The sequence below is a fragment of the Lepeophtheirus salmonis genome, chromosome 1 (genome assembly GCF_016086655.4).
Source record: "Lepeophtheirus salmonis chromosome 1, UVic_Lsal_1.4, whole genome shotgun sequence".
Taxonomy (NCBI): Eukaryota; Metazoa; Arthropoda; class Copepoda; order Siphonostomatoida; family Caligidae; genus Lepeophtheirus; species Lepeophtheirus salmonis.
The window spans coordinates 20004103-20025489 of NC_052131.2; the positions used below are offsets into that span (position 1 = coordinate 20004103).

Below are 21387 nucleotides of genomic sequence, written 5' to 3' on the forward strand. Positions count from 1 at the left end.
TGAAATTTGAGGTTTCGTTACCACCACCGACGAAGTTAAATGGTGGTTAGGTTTTTGCCTCATTTTGCTTGTTTGTTAGTCACCAGGATTACGGCAAATATTAAAGATCGATTTTAATCACACTTAGTACGAAGATTATATATGGTCAAAGTGAGAGGCCATAGAACATTGAGTAGTCAATGTAAAAAATGCATAATCGATCAAAAGTTTGGAAAAAATTGAGATAAATGATTAAGTTTGATTTTTGGCGCTGGTTTTGGGATCTACCAAGTGCCCATTCTAGCTTAATGCTGTAATCACGTAATAAGGCTATAAGTACCAGTTCTCATATAAACTTAGTATAATACTGTTTTAAATGCGCCAGTATTTCGGTACAACTCTAGTACTGGTATATTGAACAACACTAGGAGTATAAGAGATGACTCGGCATAGATTAGCCTATGAAAAGGATCTTCAAAAACTATGTTTGTTTTTTGGGATGCATATTAATTTCAATTCTTCCATAATGTAGTAGGTACAATTATATCTAATTAGGAGCGTCTAAACTTATTTTTAGATTTTGAACAAATATTATGAATACACTTTTTTTTATTCAATATACGTACTTATCAATGTATTCGAAAAAAATTTGCATCTAGAAATCGTTAATCGACTTTTTGTATATTTATACATATAGCACATTACTTTATTTTAATAATTTAATTACATTACTTTCAAGTCTCGCATAATTGACCATGACCGTTTTTAGTCATATTATTTTGTAAATAAAGCGACAGAGAGTATCGCTGTTTATAATAATATTATTTAATATAAAATATAGGTGTATGTTACTCAATAAGTGACGCCGTGAAAAAATCTTCTTGGCACGAGTAATTTTTTTAACTAGTTTAAACAACAAGCAACAAACTGTCAAACCACCTTGCTGATATATTTTATTTTTAAGTTTGTCCATGCCTTAATGTTGGGAGACTCACATATTACCAATCAAAACCATACTTTTAAGCCTACATAGCATTTTCACTCCTTTTTAATCAAAATAATTACCAAAATTTTCAATTGGAAGAAACCCACCTCCCATACTAATGGTCTTATAAAAAGCCACAACTGCTGTTTAATGTTTAATCTAAAGGTAAACATTACATTGCTGCATACTTATTTAAAAACTTGGGAACACAGTTGAATGACGTCATAACACTCATGATATCAAAAAATTAAGATTAAAAAGCTCCTGCTAGAATGATTTCAATACTTGAATGCTTGATATTTCTTGGGTGACGATTATAATTTGATTTTTTTTTTAAAAGAGATGATTGGGTAATAAGTTGTATTTTGAAATTAATATATTTAAGTATTATTGATTTTGGTTTTTTTTAAACAATAATTTTCTTATTTTTTTTTTTTTTTGAAAATATAATTTTTTATTAAATATTTTGGATATTTGTCTGTCTTTATTAAATTTATATTTGATATAAATATTAAATATCATATCAGGAACTTAATGCTTGATCATATCGTTTCCATATTCAACAATATAGTATCAGTTAGTTGGCAAGGAGGGTTATGGGTCCTAGAGATACAATATAAAGATATAAACTAAATCGATTCACTAGGAAATAAAGATCTCGTAGACAAGCCCGGACAAACAATTTTTTAATTTTAGCACCCTTCCTAGTGCTACATATAGTCTATACCCACTTTTTATGCCACGGTATGTAAAGATTAGAGTAGTAAATTATCCCCATTTTTTAGCGAGTGAGGTTTGTCGTTGTTGGTAACCTAAACTGTGTTTTATATTTCTAAAGCTGCTACTATAATTAATTGATGTTTCAGGAGAGAACATCTATGTATATAGTCTTATCACGAGTGTGTGTACTCATGAATATTTCGAATGAAATGCTGATGATTTGTTATTGAGTATCAGTTTAAGTCCCTATTACACGTAAGAGTAGATTAAAGGAGCAACAACGGTGTAATCCTGTCTTAGGTCTTATCTTTATACAAGGCGGGGCTTGTGTTTATTCCTTTAATGTTCTAGCAGATAATTTTATGAAACGTCACAATGACTAAGCTGCTCTCCTCTCAAACATTTTCTAGGTTACCATGCTATTTGTTTTTCTTTTTTTTGTTACATACCGAAAAAACTAAGATTTTACAACCTAGTACATATTAAACTATCTCGTTCAGGTTGACATCAACCGCTTTAATAAAACTCTGTCGTTTCATGAATGTAATAATATATGTATGAATGTAAAAATTAGAACTATTGGTTGAAATTAGCAATTAACTGTTTAAATCTCAAGGATTCGTGACAAACAATGCGTAAGATTGTCTCACTTGATCCTAGTATCCATGAATATATGGTGTTTTTTTTTCTAAAGATAATAATCTGGACAAAAAAAAATGATAGAATATATAATTACATAATATCTAACAAAACAGTTAGATCAACTCCTAGACGCGACAAAGTGTCCTTTAGAGAAGCTCAGTTAATATATGATTTTTTTACCAAACATGTACATTAAGTGGTATCACGGGAGTCCAAAGTAAACCTATCACACATTTTTACCCCTGTACAGTTGAGAATTTTACTTAAAATCATTTTTACCAAAAAAAAAAAAAATTAGAGAGAAAAAAATTCCCTCCCCCTTCCTCTTTGTTCGGAAAGGTTTCTTTATGAAATAAACTTTTTTTTGTCATTTATAAAGAGATAAAAAATTAATTGTGAAAAGTAGAACATTCTGCCGATATCTTTTTTTTTTATTCTATATAATTTAGTATATATTAATTTGGATAATTATCCTTAATCTTTGTTGAATTCTATTTTTAAACATATGATATCTTAATATATCAAACTGTGTACTGAAATTTTTAAATTTCTTTAGTTTATCTCTTGATTTTAAAGTTGACAAAATGTGTTTTTGGTTATATCCGTAAACCTTACAGAAGCCTTTTGAAATTAGTTTCTCTCCCCTCTCTACGGATTGAGAATGGCATGGATATATCTCTAATTTCAAAGACTCATTCTTTGCTTTCATAAGTTATTTTTCTGACCAATATTGTAACATTGGAGGAACTGAAATTACTATCTTAGACCACTCAGTCATATTCCAGAAATGATTTGATTCATAGTTCATTTTATTAGGAATGATAAAATTCCCTATATAGGTTAAATTTTGCATTCAAGACTGTGTTCAATGCAAACTTACAAACTTCTGAATCTTCATTTATCATGCTGCTAACAATATATTTTCATGATGAGCTATGAAAGAATTTTGGGATACAAATTGTTGTACAGTAGGGGCCAGATCTTGTTCAATGCGTATTGATAGTGAAATTGCAAGCTGAAAATGCTTCAAACCATCACAGTAATTTGGTTTACATTTAATTGCAAACCAAATTGGAGCGTAATAGTTTCTGATAAATGCTACCAATTTTAAGAGGTTTCTGCTAGGCTTTTTATACGATATAAAATATCGCAAAAACTAGTATATTTGAAGGCGCCATTGATTCCATATCTTCTAAAAGAAAATTACATATAGCAGCTACTGCTGGATCTGAAACCCGAAATCTGTCCGTCATTATTGCAAGATTTTTTGATTTGCCTCACAGATTCTTCTTCAAAGTCCAAGTTCTCATCAGCATTTTCAGGCATAGGGAAATATTCCACATCTGAAAAATTTGTTAAGGACTGATTTAAAAAAAAATTCTCCGTTATTTTAACGCTCAATTTTACATTCTTTCATAATGGCATTATCCAAATTCTTTCTGGTAGTAACACAACCAATGGTTTCTAACATCCCCACCCTATTGTTTTGATCAATAAGTGCCTGCCACTCTTAGAGGGGGATCTTTCTTTGATATTTGAATTTATCTCTTGAAATATGATTATCATAGCATTGACATAAAGCGATATCAAACATTTCCTAACATTCATTACCGAACTTTTCTACCATAGGATTACCAGTCTTCAGCCAATTTTTTAAATCATGTCAATTTTTTTAATTTTACCAGCAACAAAGTATTTGTTCATTGCAGGAATGCTGAATTACTCCCATATTGACAAAACTAAATCAGCAGTTGTTAAATAAGCCACTCTATAAACCATTTACAGGGACGATGTTGATTTAAGTCTTACTTTACAATTAAAAGGAATTTATAGACATCCTTTATAAATAAGAAAATTGCTGGATTTAGATAACTAGGCTGACCAAAAAGGAAATGCAGAGTTAAACCTCTTGTAGCCATTGTAGTTTTTGTTCGAAAACTACTTTGTGAAAAACTGTACATATTTTTAATTGAATACAATATTAATTGTTTCATAAATAGAAGAATTATTAATTAAACAATAATTAAGAAAAAACAATGCGGTTATTATTTAAATTTCCAATTGTTTCCAAAATAATTTTTCAACGCTCAATTATACCCTGTATTTGATAAAGAAAGAACGTAAAAGTTTCAAGAGTTATTCTAAAACTTAAAAATACTTCTTTGTTGGTATAAAAGGGTTGGCGTTGATTTTATAATACAACGTCCTTCACTTCAATTGATACACACTTTGACCTAATCCAGATCCCGTAGGAGTGCATCACTCCATATCTAATTGTGCATAAGTGATATAATTAATTTCCTCTGATATTTTAGCATTTAAAAATCAGCAAATTAGTGCATTTGGTCCAAATTGAATAAGTTTAGCAAACTCTTGGAACGTTTAAATAAGATTAAAAATTATTTTCCAGAGAAGATGTATTTTTCTTAATAGTATTTGAATTATCGTTGATACACTTTATCTAAATTTATCTGATAAATAATCTTTAATAAATATGAATTTTACTAAATGCCCGTTAAAGGACACTCGGGAACCTTGACCGTTAGTGGCCAGAGTGTTGTACGCTCATTACCAACAGAATGACCATAATCATCTCTTAAAGGTGTATCTGTGTTAATAATTGTTCAGAATTATCATAGCTTGACAAGAGCTAATTCAACCAATCAACGTTCAGTACAGTGATAAAGGGAAAGGATGTCGAGAAACAGCTGACAACAAAGTAAAGACAGGTGAAACAATTAATGAAAGTATGAGCAAACTAGAAAAATATATTGTGTACATGGTTCTAGGACAGTCTGAACCATTGTTTTTTTTTAAGCGAATATTGATCATAATTTTTTCAATGCTGTCTATGTGAATAACACACACCTAAATTTTATATTAAATAATATTACCATTCAGAAAGTTGTATAATTTTGCCGCAAGATGGCGTCATTCTTTGTCGCTTTGTTTATAAACTGACATAAGTCAACAACACTTATGCCCCATCGTATATTTGTAAGTGAAAATGTTTAGTGATAAAAAAATCAACATTCCGAAGGAAAAATCCCTCATATTTATTTGTAATACATATGGGGCTTCCACAACCTAATTGAGTGAGAAAGTTTAATTGAAGTGATCATCATTAGGATTACATCATGGAGTTGTAACTATACATAATAGTTAGAAGTACATTACGTTCAGAGAATATGATTATGTATTTTTTCCCTTTTTTTCGTCTTCTTTTCGTTTTCTTCGGGCCAGCATTTCATACTTCTTACCCACAGAGTATTTGTTGATATTTCTTTCTTCCTTTATTCTGTTTAAATTATAAAAAATGAAAAGTCCAGTGTATAATTTAGCAGTAACACGAGTGAAAGAATCCAAAAAAGTCATAGTCTTACGAAGGGACATTATTGAAACAATAACAACAAAAGGAAGAAGTCATAATATTTCATTGATATATGTATACGAATAAGTGATCATGATCATTTGATGTTGAATCATTTTTTTGTATTAATATTTGTGGAAGATTGTTAAAGGTATGACATGTTATTTTTTCAAAGATTATGCAGATAAGTTGTGTACAATTAAAAAAATATTTTTTTGACATTTTTTGTTATATTTTCTTAATCAATATATGTACAAATGTAAATATATGCAATATCCCTGATTGGAAAAAGATACGTTACTTCTATTCCAATCCTCATGCAAATACTTTCCTATGGTGTTAAAATTAATATATTAGTAATATAAAACGTTATTTATCATTTGTAGTTAATATACGATAATAAGATACCACCCTCTCTTTAAAAAAAACAAAAACATGTTATATTTTCCAAAAAATATACCATAAGATGACATGTTTTTACAGAACGGGGTATCAGTAGTGTGGTAATTGAAAAAAAAATATATTAAAATTTATTATCAAGAATAGTAGTTTGAAAAAAAAGATTAAATTTTGTAGACTATTTCTAAATTAATGAACAAAATATTTTCTATTCAGAAAAAAAACATCACCCATTGCTACCCCATTAACATTTGTCATATTCATCGCCGAGTTAGACAAATAATAAGAATATATTAAAAACATTCATTGAAGCCTCGACGATTAATTCCATAATTTGTGTATAGCTCATGCAAATCCGATAAAGAAAATTTATATTAAAATAAAATTTTAATAAGACGGAGCAGATATTTCATTTTATAGATTGGATAAACCCCCAGGCAAAGTATTAGGGTAGTAATTTAATTTTGTTTTTCATTTTGAAGGTTATTTCATAACCAACTGTTCTTGAAGCAATATACAATTTCATTGATCCAAGAATATTGCCTCATTCTCATCATGAAAAACAGTTAATTTTGAATAGCTATCATTGTCATGATAACAAATTATATTTAGGTATTATAAATATATGTAGCTTCAAGTTTTTATTTGAATTTGATATATTCAGGGGCGTCCGCAGGGTTATATTATTTTGAAAAAAAATGTTTTAGACAAAAATTTCAAATATTAATCTTTTCAATTTTTTTTTCTTTCAAAAATTAACTGGTACTGACATAAAATTAAATTTAAAAAAAAATTTATCAAATATAAATTTTGTGAAAAAAAATTCAAATATCAAATTTTTGGGAAATAAATAAAGATATTAAATTTTCAGAGGTAAATTTCAAAAATCATCAGCTGTTAAACAAAATATAAATTTTTTGTTTATAAATTTGAATAATTAAATTAAATTTCAAATATTAAATTTTCTAGTAAAAACAAAATTACTTAATTTGAGGGGGCTACATCCCCTTCAGCCCACCCCCTCTGGACGTCTCTAAAATCGTAAGCCCTATTGATATGACTGCTTAACCTTTGATAGACTATAATTTGTACAATCATTCTTACATTAAAACTTATTGTTTTAACATTATCATATTGGATTCCTTATTCCTTTAGGAATGATTGTAAGAAGTTTATTTTTATAAAATTTTGTACTTCTTTTTTTAATCTTTCAATGTTCCCATATAACATAATTGTATATTTAGAAAATATGTTTTAGTAAATAAATAAAAATGTATCCGCGTACATTACCTTAATATATGTTTATACAGTTATATATATGTATACAAATATTATTTTTCCCAAAGTAAGACTAGGTCAAACACCATACAAAAAGTAGTAACAAGGTCAACAGACAATGGATAGAATGAAAGTAATATACAAATTCTTCAAATGAATAAAATAAATACTCATAATTTTTTAATCAAAAATTACACAACTCATTGATGCTACTTTTTTAAGTACTTTCTCTATTTGCCTTGACTTATTTTATATGTATATATTCTCAACAGGGTTCAGTCATATTGTATTGTTTCTTGTATACATCCGCATTGGTGCTTTGTTTTTTGCATTCATTTGGCCAATGTTATATTTATTTTATATTAACTTCTTCGAAAGTTTCATTTTTAATTTATTTTTTACGTTTTAATGTATTTTCTTAGCGTAAAAGGTGTTTATACAAACAAATTATGTACTTACAGCATTTAATTCCTGCATGTTTTGAATTAAAATTAATCTTATCAAAGGATTAAGTATATATGGACCCATGTACATATTATATTTTGAAGGTTATGAAAATATGAATTAATTGTCAAATAAATTTGTCAAAACAAATTACTAGTTAAAACGGACTGAATATATTTTCTTGGAAGAATATTATATTCCTTCTAAAAATAATGTTAAATTATACTAACACGAAATCCTTAATAGTGCTTGGGCTGGCAAGCATTTGGACTTTAAGAGCCAAAAAATTTGCCGGGCCATTTTTGTTTTTATTGTTTTAATGCGTGATAACACATGTTACCGGATATACTTTTTTATATATCGGGTATATTTTTAGGTAGCCTCTTTCTTTAGGGAGTGACCTATAATAATAGCTCGAGCAAAAAATTAAACACCCAAGATACGCCCGGCTGGATAATTTTTGAGTCCCCTTGCGATTAGTTATACATGCTAAAGTTTGAAAATACATAATAGTTCCAACTTTGCTAGGTTGAGAGTTTGTTATCTCCAAACTTATTATATAATATTCCTTAAAAGAAGTGTATTCCTACAACTTTGCTAATTTTTACTTAAAAGAGTTGCTATTAAATAATCTTAGTAGTAAATAAACAGGGTTTGAGCAAAAAAAATCCATGATATATATAGCTAAAAAATATTTGTGTATACTTTTGGCAAATTAACTTTGAGCCATGGTAAAACTACTAATTATATTTTTTTTTTTGAAGATATTTAGTGAATTTAATTAAATCTAATTATGCATGGGCGGCTGACCATTTAAAAAAAAAAACAGTACTATTTTTGACAGTTTCATGTTTTTTATTGTACATAATTTTGAAATATTTTTGTTTTATATTAATATAAAGTAGCTTGGAATCATACTATTTTCTGTTTGTTATAAATTTTAGCGGGTAAAATTACATTGTGAGTTTCTTCAGTAGATAATACGAGTTTAATGGTTTTTATGCAGGAAAAATGAAACCTTTATCTAATTATTTTTAAGTAGGCACTTGTGTTTGCATATTTATATATATTACAGCTTGAAGGTTTTTTATAGGTAGGCCCATTAACTTGTTGGGATCTTTTTTGTTATCCCACATTATTACATTATACAATATAACAAAAATATACAATTTTTGAAATTGTAATAAGTAAATTAGAGATATATGTGATAAAACATTTGACATTTTAAAGATTATTAATTTTACATCGATATTTAATAGCATAACACTTATTTTCAATGATGGTCATAAAATTATAAAACTTTAAAAATAATTTATAAATTATTTTCAATTAATGAAAGTTTGAGCTCTTGTATCATTAATGTAGCCGATCTTAGCAGCTACATTAATGATTACAAGAGCTCAATACTTGTAATTTTTGCAATTTTTGCAAAAATGAACCAGTTATCGAGGTTTGTTTTTTAGACGACAATATTCTCTGTAACTTTTTTGTTTGTTTTTTTGAGTATGAAAAAAATCTTGGTAGGATTCTGTTCCTCTTCATTATGCCAAATAATGTTATTATCTACTTCTTTACAAAAACTGGTGCAAAAAAGTTTTTTGTACTTTTCTTCGAAAATTTCGATTTGGCAATTTTTTGACAGAAATAAAAGATACACTTCTTATCTAAGCAAATGTTTTCATCCATATGTGTTGTTATTCTATTTGAAGTTTATGACGCTTTTTTAAAATTCATAACAATTCATTTTATAAAATATATAGGGCCTATGCTATAATTCCTGAAAGAATACCCTTACGCTAACCCGCATCAAAGGGGGCTAAACATTAGGAAGAAACAGTATTGACCATTGTCAATGAGAGTTCCTGTTCTCTTCTTGGTCCAAACAACCCTTTTCTAGTATATATATATATATATAAATGTATACGACTATGGAACAACCAGAAATTGTATTCATTTCCTTTTGGAAACAGAACATGAGTAAAGAACAACTTACGACTTCGTTTATTTATCAGAAAGGATAAATTATGAAATAGCCATACCCTATCAAATAAAAGGAGTGATCCGACAGCTGACAACAAAATATATCTTCTATTTTTGTGTTAAGATGGTAACGCCGTGCTTTGGCTACGTGAGATCTTTTTTATCCTCTAAGATGTCATTTTTTAGATATTACATATGACACTACTTAATCATTTTTCCTCATGACGTTCACAACTTTTTATTCCCTTTGCCAAATTCACCTTGTTAATTCAATTAAAGGAGTTAAATCATAGAAGATAGAATAATAATTAGTGCAATCATTAATTTTATATTAGGACAAAGGTGTATTTTCGATCACCCGGTCATCATGTTGACACTTAATTTAGAGCTTTGGCTAAACCCATTAATAACATCCTCCATACAGCACCAGTCGTAAATGATCGTAGTTTGAGAATCATTGGAGTATAATACATTTAAGTATATTTTTTTAAATAAATTTTCTGATATTTTACTTCATAATACTATATAACATTAATTGCTCTACATTCCGAGGTATAGCATGGGTGTAACACTTCTTTGACCAAAAAGAGTCCTTTCATTCTGGAAACTATAACTTGAAGTGATATTAATAGACATGATGGACAACTTTTAATAATTCGTATATATAATCTTATCTTTTGCTTATGTGCTTATTCGTAAACTCATCCTTTGTTCATATTAATCTTTTGGATAACCTTTATGGAGAAACTTAAGCACAAAATATAGGGAGCTTGACATGTCAACAAAATTCAGATCAAGTTAATTTGTATAATGGTTAAGCAGAATATTATGGGCATTTTAGTGGTAGAAGTGTTTGCCTTACTCATTTTTTAAATCAAATAACAACTATCTAGTTAGAGTTAAAGCTTCTGACTGATTGATATTTTATAATCTCATACACAGGACTGTCTAATATTACCTTTGTTGAATAAACAAATATGTATGTAATAATATTTGATAAAACTCCCCATTTGAACATGAAATAGGTACAACTATCTTTCATAGGCATATTAAGGTTTTAATTAAATATAATTATACATAATTATATTTTTTATGAAAAAAATGTATCTAAAAGAACAGAAAAGAATAGATAAAGAAAACATTCAAAATAGAAATTTAATCACCTCTTTTCTTTAGTCAGGGGAAACTTCTCACACGTATTTTTTTAATTATTGGTGGAATACGTACCTAGGATGGTATAATAATGGTATTGTGGGCAATTATTGTACTTTATTTTACAAAATAGATATTTTATACCCCCAAAAACAATTTTTAGATAAATTTTAATAGAGAATAATTGTTCTAATTTTCTTACATAGTATACCAATAAAATCCAAAATTTTAATCGCAAAATCTCTGAATTTCCCATAACTTAGATATGTACGTTTATGAAGGAGAAAATATTTATGTGTTTTTTTTTATTAAATCATTTGTATATTGAACAGATGATTTCCTCAATTCAAGGATAAATATAGGTTTGGAAGATTGTGTCGATCTCTGGCATTGAAAACGACCTTCCATTGAAAAAAAAAAACAAAAAAAAACAGAGTTGTATTAATACATTTTGCACCACATTTAAACTATTATGTTTTTGTATTCTAAAAGAGAAAAGTGAACAAGAATGTATTAAACTTCCGCGTACAAAGCTATAAACAATATTCTTACATCTATGAGAAAATGTTCGCTTTCTTATTTAATAAAGAAGTCTGATATTGCTCGTTCTAACAGATGTTATAGATTAGTTTAATAATGATATTTTTAGCCTTCGTTTGTGGTAATTTAAATTTTAAAGTTAAGGATCTCATGAACTCCTTATTAGACTACATATTTTTGTTATACGGTATGTCCTTGAGAGTCGTGAACGAATTTTCTGCAACTTAACTTTATTGAGATTCTCAATAATAACAAAAGTATTAAATAAATAAGACTTTATATGTACAATTAAATCTCAAATTAGCCATCCATGGCCTCGATCCTTGGCAATATGGTCTTGCAGATAGTTTTCATGTATTCCTTCGACCAGTTAGCCTACTCCTCCTACGCAATAGTCTTTAGTACATTGACATGGGAAGTGACCCTTACCTTACTCTCAATGACGCCTCAGATCACATGGTCTAGAGGGTTGCAGACTGATGAGTCAATGAAATAAGTCAATAGGGGTTCAAACTGATACGTCAGTGAATTATTTTCTAAGTTTTGATTTATGCTTTGCTGGAACACATTGTATTTAGACATTTGTGGAAGGAAAGCTTATTAAAAACCGATTTCAATACTTTTCCTAACGACAGCAAATCCTTATGGCATGTGTATGTCATAGTCAGCGGTCCTTAGGTTTTTTTCCATATGTATTTACACTTATTTTCTATGGTTTCATTATTTGTAATTTGTTCGTTTGAGATGAACTGATTATTCTTAGTGTATATTAGGGCTTCCCTTCAAGGGATTCATGATATATGTAGTTATGTGCAATGCAGGTATGAAGGAAAAGGGAGAGGGGTTTTTGAAATTACAAACAGTAGGTGTAATAATGAACATAAAAGGGGGTACAAGAAAAATGTACTAAATGCTAATACAGTAATGCTAACGGAGATGCAAGGAAATGTCACAAACTTTCGTACATTCTTTGTTAATAGCTCCATGTGTACTATCACTAGAGCTGTATAAAATATGTTCTAAAAAGTGGGAGCGGCTTTTTCTAGTTGGTAATCTGAATAAGTTTTATTTTTATTTTCCAAAACAGTTATGATTATTATTTCATTCTAGAAGACAGAACACTTAGGTATAAAGTAATAACTAGTGAGTGTGCTCATCAAATACAGAAAATAACAATGAAGGTTTGTGCGTAAGTCCTTCTTTGAATAGGAGTAGAAATGATGATCGAGTAATCCCAGTCTATATTACCTAACTATATACAAAGTGAGATTTGTGTTTATTTACATGCTCTCACAGCTGTTTGCTGTAGATAAAATAAAACATCATAAAGATTGATTCAGTTTCTCTGTTTCTATATCTGGTGACGTCATTGGGCGCTTTTATTTGAATAAATGTAATATATAAGAAGTAAAAAAAAATTAGTAATTTAAATTAATTTTTCCCTTTGATTTATTAACTCTAAATTTAGGTTTTTTTAATTATTCTCTCTATCGGTTTATTCCTGTATTTGGAGTCCCAATGACGTTATCTGTTATGCAAGTACATTTTCAGTGAGAACTGAAAATCGGTACTGACTAACCTGGTCATAATAACATTGATGACATCTATGATGCTCTCGTGAGAAACATTATTTAAATTGTCAAAACCGGCGGGACATATATTAAGCATCACTGAGAATGACCGTTCTCCCTCACTGTAGACACTTTATATTTAGGCCACTTTTTTCGTCGATGACAAATATAATAGTTATACTCTTATCTCATTTACTCCCGTGTTTCTCAATTGACATACACGATAATCTCATTTTAATATTTACTAAGGGTGGCTCAATACAATATTTTGAAATAAAATCAAAAGTTTCATCTTCATTTATGGCATATGTTTAAATTTAACACCCCGTAACCTCACCAAAAATTGCAGTGCATTTTGTTTTTAGTTGTAGACTTTTCTTTTTCTTTTCTTCTTATAGGTGTTTTCAATGTTGATTGATATAGCTAAAATTATGGTTCGTTAAGCTGAGAACATTTCCCAGTAATTACTTAATCACAATTCAATAGGTTGTTGACATAGCGCGAAAACATACTAACTGGCAACACATAAAAAATGTGTATAATAATTCTTCTTTTTTTTTTTTTTTTGAGGGGGATAACCTTAGATGGAGGTCTTTCCAATTTTTGTTTGCCAAGAGTAAATATTTTTCAATAGGCAAATTTCAGATGCAACAATTTGCCTATTGTTGCATCTGAAATTTGCCTATTGTTGCATCTGAAATTTGCCTATTGTTGCATATTTCAGATGCAACAATAGGCAAATTTCAATGTACTATGAAACTATTCAGTGCAAAATCATGCTAATAGTAATCCTATCTTCAATGTAGTGTTTTACTTCTTCAGAGATGGTGTGCATTCCATATTACTAGGATTTAGATACATTTTTCATTTCAATAGCTAAATGAACTAGTATACCACAACCTTTTTTGTAAACTGTAGCATCCCTTAGTTTATTAAAATAATTAAGTATAATTTAGTATTTATTACATGTATTAATAGTGAAAAAAACTTACAATCTAGTGACTATATTATGCTATTGATTATAGTAAATTTTTAACTCGAAGCTTCCATAGTGGTGAAGGTATAGTCACCCAAATATATCAGCTTAAGCTTATGTTCAGATAATATTTTTTTGCCCTGTGTCAAAGAGTTTTGAAAAATTGACTAACAAGTACTAACTGATCTTTGACATTTTTTATGTTTCTTTTTGCATGCAAAATAAAATAAATGTAACGATGTGTTACAAATGATAAATAAGTAAAATTTAAAGAACATTTTTCCATTTAATTACACATTCGATACCTTTATGTAATAGACATGAGCTGTTATGAATAAATTTGACTAATGTAGTTCACAGGTATGCATATAACCACTAACTGAACTAAATCTTTTTTTATATAAAAATATGCAATCCCCAAAAAGCTAGAACAAAGCCATTATTAACGATTGAAGCTGCATAAAATATATTCTAACTGAGGTGAATATCTATTCATTTAAATATAATCTAATATACTAAATTAATAGTCAAGACCGTGATTAGGATTTTCTTTTATGAAATGAGTGTTGACGGAATGATAACAATGTGAAAATTTCGTAAGAAAAAAAAATGCTATCAGATGGTTCAAAACATTTCAATTAATCGATATGTTACATATTATTTATATCTCCTCAGCAAGAGATATCTTGTTATTAAAAAGCTATCAATAAATATTTAGATTTGATTTTGTTTTCTTTTGGCAAGTTAAAAAAACAATTGTGAAAAAACAAACTATGAGGCAGTATCACCCAAAACCCCATTCCGTGGATCAATCATTACCGGGCTGCACAAAGATTAATAAGTTATTTATTATCTATTTAGTATAAATGCATATTACAAAAGATAACTAATTGAGCGAGATAGTTGTTAATTATTGCTTGGATGATAATTTTTTATTCCCTTATCGGACTTCACGTACAACAAGCTACAATGCCTAATGGATTTTTTTGGCGCTTTTTTGTTATTCGAATATATACACTTGTCCTCAAAATTATTTATACCCTTGTTAATTTTTGTGGTTTTTAAGTTTTGTGATGGATATAATGCATTTTTGTCAAGTTTTTTTATGAATTATATGTCACCGAGAATTGAATAGATTACAACTACTTTTTAATCAAAGAACTTTTGATTTTATTGGTATATTATTGATGAATATCTAAAAAGTACTATGTTCATAATAATTCCAACCCTATCCCACATATGTTTAAATATTGAATAGCATAGCTTTTGTTTTTTATGACTGCTTCTAGACGTTTTTTGTACGATTTTTACATAAGTCCAGTGGAATATAGGCCCACTCTTCCTTTGCAAAGTCCTCCAGCTGGGTAATGTTGGTCGATTTCCTAGACATCACTCTTGTCTTCAAGTCTCGTTACAAGTTCTCGATAGGATTCAAGTTTGCACTTTGACTCAGCAATTCTGGAATGTTGATATTATTATCCTTGAAGTATTTTTTCACTTAGCCTTGTGTTTTGGATAATTATTCTACTGGTACATCCAGTTGGATCAAAGTTGAAGTTTTCTCAGCAGACTCCTTCAAGTTTTCATCTAGGATCTTGATGCAAATCCTCCTTCTTCATGATTCCTTGGATCTTGACGAGGCTCCCTGTGCCACAGGAAGAGAAACATCCCCAAAGCATTATGCTACTACCATCATGCTTCATGGTCGGGACATTGTTCTTCACCTTATTTGTTTCTTCTTTTTTTATCGAGACATACAGAACATCCATATGGCCAAAGAGCTCTAACTTCGTCTCATCAGTTGTAAAGAAACAAGCTCACGGCTCCCATTGATCTACATTACGGACAGATATTGTAATAGTGTTATATCTTTTGAGCAATGTGGTAATAAAGTTATTATTTCTTAATGTTATAATAGCGTTCTAATGTTAAAGCAATGCTCTAAAAAGGTTCCATATGAGTATATAGTGGATTCACTTTTATGATTATTTTTATATAAGCACCCTGGTCTGCAGTAAAAAGTAAAACGTTGAAAGGTCAGTAGTTAGAAAAAGGTAGGTATACATCTAATCATTTTTAAATTATTGAATATGAAATTTTTTCTATATAAGCTCATGTTTTACCCCTTATTGTACTATTTAGTAATATAATTTGATATTTTTTTTCGTATCTATTATTATCTTGTGTTTACTACTTTTTATACACATTATTGATTATTTCCCTTACATACTTGTATACGGTCGTTCAGTCATACAAACAGTCATTGTTCTTATATGCAATTAGTATGTATATAAAATCGGGTATTATTTCGTATTAAAACCTCAAGAGTGTGGATCATCAGAAATAAATACATTTCATAACTAGATGTTATTCTATAAATTATACTATTTGAATTGTTAATCATTTAATTCAATTGGTGATAAGTCGTGTCATCAATTGACACATCTAAACTGTTTCAATTGGAGTTTATGAGGATTTTTTTCTATTCATGATATTTTATAAAGTAAATTTATTTATTTGATTCGACAATGTATATTACAAAAGACATTATTTCAAAGAAAGAACCGTTATCAGCTTTACAAAAGAATTATTTTCATTTTAAAATAATCCTTGTATTGTATATAAAAAATAAATCTATTTATGGCCAAAATTGATAACATTTGCTTTTTTTAGACTTGTGTATTTACTGTGTTGAATTGCGCCGTTTACTTTATGTTGTCACTACAATTTTAATAATAATTTTAGTATAATTTTTTTTATATTACCAAACTAAGAGTGTTAGTTGAAAGTATTGATATGAAGCATTTAAATCACTGGCTCTCAAACTGTATTCCGCAATCCATTAGGGAACTAAGAAGCTAAGAGGCCAATAAATTTTGTATTAAGTACTAATTTTCATAAACCTATAAATATATCAAATACAGGGTGCGACAGCATCAATACTTTTTTAAAAGGTAATAAAACAAGTTTTATAAAAAAAAAAAATATTTTTGTTTCATAGTGACAATTAACATTTAAAGTTTTGTATAATATATTTTTGAAAGTAATATCAAATATGTAATGTCCTCCATATATATACACTAAATAAACCAAACTTTATGTTTTAATAGTTCGTGATTTTTCCATTTTTAAATAACTTTTCATTCAAAGATTTTTGAGTGATAGATATTTTTACAAAAAGATGCCAAGTGTTACTGGTAACATATCTTCCTATTTAACTTTGAATGATTAGCCGATAAGGTCGTTAATTAACTTATTAGTTATTGCCAATTTCGCAAAGGTCTTAATAAAGTACATTTTTCATGAATGTATCAAGTTTCAATTACCCAATTTAAACAAATTGCATAACAACAAATTAGATAACACCATTTTTATCTCTCTAAAAACTTTATACTTCGAGATAATTGCATTCAATTAACTTTACAACTTCCAATTAAGAAAAAAAGTGAGAAAATCGTTTTTTTGTAAACTACAAATTAAAGCAATTAACTGATATTCATAAATTGCACTAATAAAAACTTAGGATCTATGCTAAAGTTACTTTGCTTAGAAAAAAAAAACATCATGGCAAACTTTTTTTTTCGCCCATATTTATTATCGACTCACATAATTCTTCATTTTTAAGATAACCTTAGAATATCGCCTCTAAAGTGAATCCATACCCTTCTCAAAAATAGTTCTACGTCCTGATTATCATGAATTATAATTATTGAAGATATGTTGCCGCACCCTGTTTCTATTTATTTAACATAAAGTCACCACGAGCCATATAAAATCTGTTATAAGAAGACAGCCATTAAATAAGGGTTGGGAATCACTGATCTAATTGTGTAGATTAACCCTTTATAATCATGTTTTATTACATTGCTACCGATATACAACGTATATGTATTATATGTTGACATACGTAAAAATAGTTCTACTCCATAATGAATAAATTAAATACAAATGAAATATATCAAATAATGAGAATATAAGTAAATATTGAGATTTTCATTGGGCAATATCTATTGACTTAGTTTGATTATGACTGATTGACTACACTTTAATAGTTTCATTTTATAATTTCTTTAAACTCTCTTTTTTTCAGACTAAGAATTTCAAAATGGTGTAAATGAGCTATTGTGATTGGGCACAACAAAGAAAATTGAAAATATAAAAATAAAGTGATACGGAAAGGATTTGAAGATCCAGCCAATATGATGCTATTAAAAGGATTTTCAAAAGAAACACGTCTTATTTTAATGACGTTTTTGACAACGTCATACTTCCTTGTGGAAATTATTTACGGGTATATCAGTAATTCCATGGCTTTGGTTGCTGATAGTTTTCACATGCTCTCAGATGTAATTGCTCTAATTGTAGCATTTGTAGCAGTACACGTGAGTCCCAAAGACTGGTCAAAAAATACGTTCGGATATGCTCGGGCTGAAGTTCTAGGAGCACTCATCAACGCTGTGTTTCTATTGGCTCTTTGTTTTACTATTTTTGTAGAGTCCATTAAGGTTAAATTTTGAAAAAATGAAATCATTTTTATAAAATTATATATATATTTTTTTAAATATATTTTTCAGAGATTTGTGATAGTGGAGCCCATAAGTAAACCTAAGAATGTTTTGATTGTTGGAGGTATTGGGCTTCTAGTTAATGTTCTTGGACTTCTCTTATTTCATGATGCACATGGGCATTCTCATGGATCCCATGGGCATGGGCATTCACATGGAAAGTCTGACGAAAAGAAGCAGGCTCAAGGAGGTAGCCAAATGAATATGAAAGGCGTTTTCCTTCATATTTGCGCTGATGCACTTGGCTCAGTCATTGTAATGATTTCAGCAAGTGTGATTTGGCTAGTAGACTGGGAATACGAGGATTATATTGATCCTGCATTAAGTTTGGCTTTAGTATGTTTAATAATTGCTTCTACTTGGCCGCTGTTGAAAGATTCAGCTTTGATCTTATTACAAACAGTTCCTGAACATTTAGAAGTACGCAACATTGAGGAAAAAATAGTTGCAGAATTTCCAGAAGTTGCAGAGGTACATGAGTTTCACGTTTGGAACTTGGTCGGATCTCGTATTGTAGCCTCTCTTCATGTTACATTGAAGCGTCAGAGTGATAATAATATGGAAATCTCCAGGAAAATAAAGGAATTTTTTCATCGTCAAGGGATTCATTCCACTACAATACAGTTAGAGTATGGACGATCCCTTCTCTTTAATGGAATAGGTGGAACAACCGGAGACTCTGAAAAAGACTCGTATGGAAGTAAAGAAAAATTTATATCTATTCTACCTCTATCATATAGCAGCCCCAACAAGATCAGTAGTTGCACACTACAATGCCCTGTAGATGAGGGCTATGGGGGAACTCCAACCGAATTAATAAATTTCCAAGACTGCTCTGCTGCAACCTGCTGTGGACCTCGATCTAATTCATTGACTGCTAACCCAGGAATAAATTTCTTAGATAGTAAAAAGAAGCTAGAAATTACAGTTATATCCCCTCGATATCTCAACCTGAGCTCAATGTACCTAGCACAGATAAGGACTTGGAAAACGTGACCGTGCAATCCACAACATTATAATTGTCTGTCAAATCACTATTGTTACTTTTATTCAGTAATGTTTCATACATTATATTGACTATATCATTGATGCTTTATACTATATACTCAAGTGATTTTTATCTTTCGGTTAAAGATTATTAGAATTGATAACCCATACATTTTTATCCTTATTTCTAAAAGTCTATTTTTTAAGAGCTTCTGAAAAATCAATTATACAATTTAATCTAATCAATTTTTAGTTAATATACAGATATTTCTATCATGTAGTATGAAATATTTTAATTGTAATCTGTACTCCTTGTAGGTAAATAGTTTTGTTTTGTTTTTTCAATTTCATAGGAAGTTAAGTAAAAATTTTAATATCAAATTTGATGTTTTAATTAGAAAAATTTTATGTTAAGGTCTTGGAACTGAATACTCAATAAAAAAATTCTTTGCTTTTATAACTAGGTCACAATGAGGTATGCACAACTTAATAGTACCTACCATTCTAGTTGTAAAATATGTTTACACAAAATTTTTTTTTTTTACAGCTACGATCAATTGGTTTAATTATACCTTTTGAATTTTGAAACTATTTATTAGGTAAACTACTATAATTCTATTCGTATAAAAATTATAATACAAAGAAAATAAATTATACAGCAGTACAATATCATTTTGATCATATTATTCCAAAGGAAAAGATTGTGTAAAGTCGGAAGATTTCATGTATAACTTAATTTACAAACCTCTCTTGACTGTTATATGACACTTATAATTATGTTCAATAAGAATTCATTATTATTTCATATCGACAGGGAATAAAAAGGAAGCGTAGTTATGTTAAATAAGGAAACCATAAATGAACAAGGTCAACTTCACAATTTGAAAAAGGTTTGGGAGGAGAACAACATTGTAGTGGATAGATCAATATCAATTAATAATATAGGCAGGAATTACATAGAGTTCGATCCTCAATTCAGATTCCTCTCTCACCACAACTGATTGTAGCCGATCTAATGAAACGTCATGATAGCTAAGCTGCTCTCTCCCATCAAATTCTTCAAATTATCGGAGATACCATGCCATTTTTCGTTTCTTTTCTTAGCATGCCTAAAATACTAACAATTTCCATTACTACTTATAAGTGCCACAACATATCCAAAAAGTTTGTCTTCGTCTTTCAAGTACTTTTGATTATTTTATATTTTTTGTTCTTCCGTCACCATTATAGGAATAATTATGCAGTTTTGTGAAAAGCAATGTTAGTTTCAACTAGCAAATATAAAAAGAGCAATTTTAAAATGACATATTTTTTTAACCCCTGCTCATAGAAAATGTCAAAATGTATGTTGTTTGCTGCCGGATTATATAATTATAAGATTCTATTTTTATATAATTTTGTTTCTTAAAAAATATATTTACATAAGAAATAATTATAATTAATTTACAAAAAAAAAAAAAAAATAGAATAATGAATATAAAAAAAAATAGAATAATGAATATTAAAAAAAATAGAATAATGAATATTAAAAAAAAATCACTAGCCATATGAGTGATAAAAAACAAAAATACATAACAATACTTTTGTTGAAACATACAACCATTTCCCAGAAGAAAAAAAACAGGAAAAATTGTCAGGAAACAGTCGGCAGTTAGCCAATTGTTCTAAACTATGGAATTATTATTTCATAATAATGGGTAATTATTCAAAGCTTAACAATAATTAATTCGAATTCGACTAATCAGTGTTCCGAACACTAGTTAGGTGAAAAGAAGCAGACAAATCGTCTCCTGTTAACA

At 28.8% G+C, this 21387-nt stretch overlaps 2 protein-coding genes across 3 annotated transcripts in view; one reads left to right on the plus strand and one right to left on the minus strand.

The window, feature by feature from the left end:
• Nucleotides 1–21387, minus strand: part of LOC121115278 (uncharacterized) — a 467901-nt gene that overhangs the window by 336002 nt on the left and 110512 nt on the right. The gene's annotated exons all lie outside the window — the stretch shown is intronic.
• Nucleotides 5627–20257, plus strand: LOC121120253 (uncharacterized). The gene is made up of 3 exons (XM_040715102.2): nt 5627–5847; nt 18127–18541; nt 18611–20257. Exons 2-3 carry the CDS (start codon nt 18236–18238, stop codon nt 19595–19597), a joined length of 1293 nt encoding a protein of 430 aa, XP_040571036.1. The 5' UTR covers nt 5627–5847; nt 18127–18235; the 3' UTR covers nt 19598–20257.

Bases quoted from the DNA above. Each gene is read 5' to 3' on its own strand.
- LOC121120253 (XM_040715102.2), top strand. From the start codon at position 18,236: ATGATGCTATTAAAAGGATTTTCAAAAGAAACACGTCTTATTTTAATG. The intron at 18,542-18,610 runs GTTAAATTTTGA...TATATTTTTCAG, and splicing joins TTTTTGTAGAGTCCATTAAG to AGATTTGTGATAGTGGAGCC.